Below are 4884 nucleotides of genomic sequence, written 5' to 3'. Positions count from 1 at the left end.
CCCAAGCCCAACGAATCACTAGGAGCATGGCAAGAGCTTTGGGACAAGAGTATCAAAACATGGCTCTTCTTATTTCTTTTATAGAGTAGGGGTGAGGATGTAATAAATAGGTGTGTAAGTAGTAAGGGATGCTAAGGGGAGGGTAGATAGGAGTTAGGAGGTGCCAAACTAGGAAGGAAAGTCACACTTCCTTCATGCACTAGTTCGCGCCGAATTTGAGTGTCATTTGGGGCACATTTGGCTTTGCATTTCAGCACCTTATAGGCTATAAATAAAGGTGCTGCCCTTGTACAAATCAGATTTGGAAATTAGAAGTAGAAAGACTATACTCAAATTTAGAGAGAAATTGTGAGTCTTGTTGTCTTCTTCCTTTGCCTTATCTTGTGTGCCAATGATGAGCTTCAAGTGGCGGCATTCCTTCACTTATCTTGGAACAAGGCTCCAAGTGGCGTGACTGCATTTTCCAAGTCTCAAATCCAGCAAGCTTCACTCCATAAGTGTTCTTTCTTTCATTCCTTTTCAATTTCATTCGGTAGTTTCTTAATGTTTAGTGTTTCCTTTCATTTTCACCGATTAAATTTGTGTTTTCTAACTTAGTTTTCCAATTTTGTTCGGTGCAGTAGCATTCTTTTCAATTTCTGTTCGGTTTGCATTTGTTGTTCTTCAATTCTTGTTGTTTGATTCCATTTGACAATATATGGACTTCCATATGAGCTTTGGTTTGGTGCAAAGTTGATATGAATCCAAATAGACATGATAATAAAATTGGGAATTTAGGGTTACGGAACGGAATAAATTCAAAACAGTAACAATAAAAACATGGATAAAGGAAGGCGCCACAAACAAAGTTTGATAAGCCTAAGGATGATCGCCACAAGAATTAGTGGATTCTTGATAAGATCGCAAGATACAGGGAAAAACCCTAGCAGAGAAACACTCTCTAAAATTATCAAAATATTCGTTCCTATTCTGAGGTTCAACAGTGTATAAATTACAAAGGTCTTTTCTTGTTTGTAAGAACATAAGACGAAACTACAATCCTTATATTTCAAGAAGGATCATTTGTCCCAGTGGTTAAGTTGATACTTTCCATCTGGTTATGGGTTCAAATCCTACTTGAGGCAAAAATAATAATATCCTTATATTTTTAAGGATCCCCAAACATGTTGTGCATGTAATCAACGAAGTCTTTTTAAGTTGTGGGCAATTCGACAATTGTGCCTCCAAAATATTAGCCACCTTGTGCTGTAAAGTCTCTTGGGCCTTTTTAAGCCTTCCTCTTGTCATGGGTCCGCCTAAGTCTGGAATGGCTTGGTCAAGTTCCTCCTCACTATCAGACACGTTAAAAGTGTTACTCACATTGTACTTACTTGGAAGATCAATCTTGTAGGCATTGTCATTAATCTTTTCTAACACTTGGAAAGGTCCATCCCCTCTAGGTTGGAGCTTTGATTTTCTTTGTTCAGGGAACCTTTCTTTCCTCATGTGTACCCAAACCCAATCTCCAGGCTCAAAGATTACTTTCTTTCTTCCTTTATTAACTTGTTTAGAATAACCTTCACCTTTTTCTTGAACTTGTGCTTCAACCTTTTTATGTTGCTTTCTCACACAGTCAACCTTAGCCTGTGTATCTTTATGCTTTAAAACAGAAATGTTAGGTATAGTGAACAAATCTATTGGAGTTAAAGGATTTAATCCATACAAAATTTCAAATGGATCACAATTCGATGTGTTGTCAACAACCATATTGTAAGCAAACTCAACATGATGTAAACATAATTCTTGGATAGCCGTCACCTTTTCATAATCTACATGAATTCCTTTGGCACTTACCACAAAACACAAGGATACAATTTGTTCAGTACAAGATGTGCATTTCTCAAGATTAGCATACAACTTTTCTGTTCTAAGAACATTTAAAATAGCACACAAATGTTCCTCATGTAATTCTAAACTAGTGCTATAGATCAAGATGTCATCAAAATACACCACAACAAATTTGCCCAAAAATTCTCTCAAAACATAGTTCATTAATCTCATAAAAGTGCTTGAGGCATTTGTTACCCCAAATAGCAACACACGCCAGTCATACAATCCATATTTTGTTGTAAAGACAATTTTCCATTCATTCCCATTCCTAATCCTAATTTGATGGCAACCACTTCTTAAGTCAATTTTTGAAAATATACAACCACCATACAATTCATCCATTAAATCATCTAACCTGGGAATATGGTGTTTATACTTAATGGTAATGTTATTGAGTGCTCTGCAATCTGTGCACATATTCCAATAACCATCATTTTTAGGCACCAAAATTACTGGAACAACACATGGGCTCATGGTCTCTTGTACCCATCCTTTGTTCATCAATTCTTCAACTTGAGTTTGGATTTCCTGCAAAACAGAATCAACACTAGGAAGAAAATTAATTTGGTTAGAATGGTCAGCAACCAAAGTGTTGTCTTTGCAATAAGGTAAATAAAGAGGTTTGCTAGAAAGTAGCAACTTCTTCACTTCATTCACTTTCAGTAATCCACTCATTTTTCTCTCATGTGTTTCACTCTTTTTAAGTGTTTCACTCTTGCTCTGTTTAGGTGTTTCACTCGTCTCTCTTTTCTCTTGGACTCTCTTTTCTCTCAATTTGATTTGATCCTCACACACCTCTCTAGGAGATAAGGGTTTGAGAATGATCTTCTTATTATTCTGCATGAAAGAGATTTTATTGGTGAAACCATCATGAATAGCCTTGGTGTCAAACTGCCACAGCCTCCCTAACAAAATGTGAGTTGCCTCCATTGGAACCACATCACACAAGACATTGTCATTATATTGTCCTATGGATAGGTTCACCTCCACTTGTTTACTCATTGTCATCTCTCCATCTTCACTAAGCCATTGAAGCTTGGGTGCGGTTTTGTCTCCAAATTTAATTTGGTAACTAGTCGTGAGCTAGCTACATTGGTGCAACTTCCTCCATCAACTATGAGTGAACATATTTTCCCTTGAATGGAACATCTAGTATGGAAAATATTTTCCCTTTGGGTTTGGTCCAAAGCTTGCATTTTGCTTCCCATAAGCCTTCGAATCATCAACAAATCACCCTCCAATGTATCCAACTCCACCTCTACCTCTTCCTTCTCTTCTTCACTTGAAGGTTCACTGACTATTTGTGTCTTTGATAAACTGATCAGATTCTTTTTTGTTGGACATTCTGAAGCATAATGTCCTCTTCCCAAGCATTTGAAACATTTTACCTCACTTGTTTTCCTTTTAGGTGGTGAGTTACTATATCTATGAGGTGACTTCCCACTTGAAGATGTGACTGAACTTGAGGGAACTCCTTTATCCTTCATCGCCTTATCCTTCCAATTGAAATTTTTATTATTGTTAGAACTCCTCATGATTCCCTTCCTCTTGAGTTGTTGTTCTACTTGGTTAGCCTTGTGCAACAACTCTTTCATGTCAACATACTCTTGCAGCTTCACAACATCCCTAATATCACAATTCAATCCATTCAAAAATCTTCCCATGATTGCTTCATTTTCTTCATTCTTTCCAGCTCTAAGCATGGTCACCTCCATCTCTTTAAAGTACTCTTCCACACTTTTATTTCCTTGAGTCATTCTCTGGAGTTTGAGTTGCAACTCCCTATTGTAGCTTGCTGGAATATATCTCTTCCTCATAATCCTTTTCATTTCTGTCCAAGATTCTACCATGGGTTCTTCATATCTAGTTTTGTCCCTTTGGTATTTATTCCACCAAGTTAAAGCATAAGCTGAAAATTTAGCTGCTGCCAACTTCATCTTCTGCTCCTCATTGTACTCATTGCAAGCAAACACATGCTCCACTTTAATTTCCCATTCCAAGTAAGCATCAGGATCACTTTTCCCATTGAATGTGGGAATATTTAATTTTATTCCATCAATTCTCAGAGTTCTTTGTTCTCCATCATTTTCTCTTCTCCTCCTCCTATCTCCTCCTCTATTTTCTGGATTTACTTGTTGTGCTTGCTCCATTTGATCCAACCTCTCATGGAGTCCATCACTTTGTTGTTTCATTATCCTTTCCAGGTGTTGTGTTAAGGCTTGCATATGTAGTTGAGACAGTCCACTATCTGACGGTTCCCCTGCCATGCTCAAGTAAACAGATTACAAATAACAATAAGTTTGGGCCTCACACCACTTTCTCACGTGTTTACACTCAACACTCGTGTTTCACACAATAAAGCTTTTTTTTCTAATGATCACACTGCCTTTTACCACTCTTTCTCTACTTAAGGTTCTTACAAGAACCAAGCAATCAATGCATAATCACTTTCAAAAGTAGCAATCATAATTAATTAAAAATAATAGTAAAGAACAAAATAGTGAAGAACAATTTCACTATCAACAAACAAGCAAGACAATTAAAAAAAACAGCAAGCAAAAACAATATATAGAGAAAATAAAATATGTAGACAGGACACTTTTAGAACTTTTAACAAACACCAAGTATGCACTGAATAAGAACTATTTTTTTTTCTGTTTTCCTCTTGTTTTTTTTTTTCTATTTCTGTTTTCCTCTTCTTCTTCCTTTTTTTTTCTCTTCTTTTCTTTTTTTTCTATTTCTTCTTTTTTTTTCTTTCTGTTTCTGTTTTTTTTTTAAAATAACAAAATAAAAAAAATGAACAGTGTCGTGAACAGTACCGTGAACAGTAATGAGGGGAAATTTTTTTTTCAGGATGCACAATTATATTATGACTCAAACCTTTGCTCTGAATACCAACTGATATGAATCCAAATAGACATGACAATAAAATTGGGAATTTAGGGTTACAGAACGGAATAAATTCAAAACAGTAACAATAAAAACCTGGATAAAGGAAGACGCCACAAACAAAGT

At 36.1% G+C, this 4884-nt stretch overlaps 1 protein-coding gene across 1 annotated transcript; it reads right to left on the bottom strand.

Moving 5' to 3' along the window:
• Positions 1-1074: 1074 nt before the first annotated feature.
• Positions 1075-2871, bottom strand: LOC137809470 (uncharacterized). Its single transcript, XM_068610579.1, has one exon. It carries the CDS (start codon positions 2869-2871, stop codon positions 1075-1077), a length of 1797 nt encoding a protein of 598 aa, XP_068466680.1.
• Between the last annotated feature and the right edge of the window lie 2013 nt (positions 2872-4884).

Source organism: Phaseolus vulgaris, chromosome 2 (assembly GCF_000499845.2).
Source record: "Phaseolus vulgaris cultivar G19833 chromosome 2, P. vulgaris v2.0, whole genome shotgun sequence".
Taxonomy (NCBI): domain Eukaryota; kingdom Viridiplantae; phylum Streptophyta; class Magnoliopsida; order Fabales; family Fabaceae; genus Phaseolus; species Phaseolus vulgaris.
The sequence above is the reverse complement of the archived record's forward strand: the minus strand, read 5'-3'. Positions and strand labels throughout refer to the sequence as shown.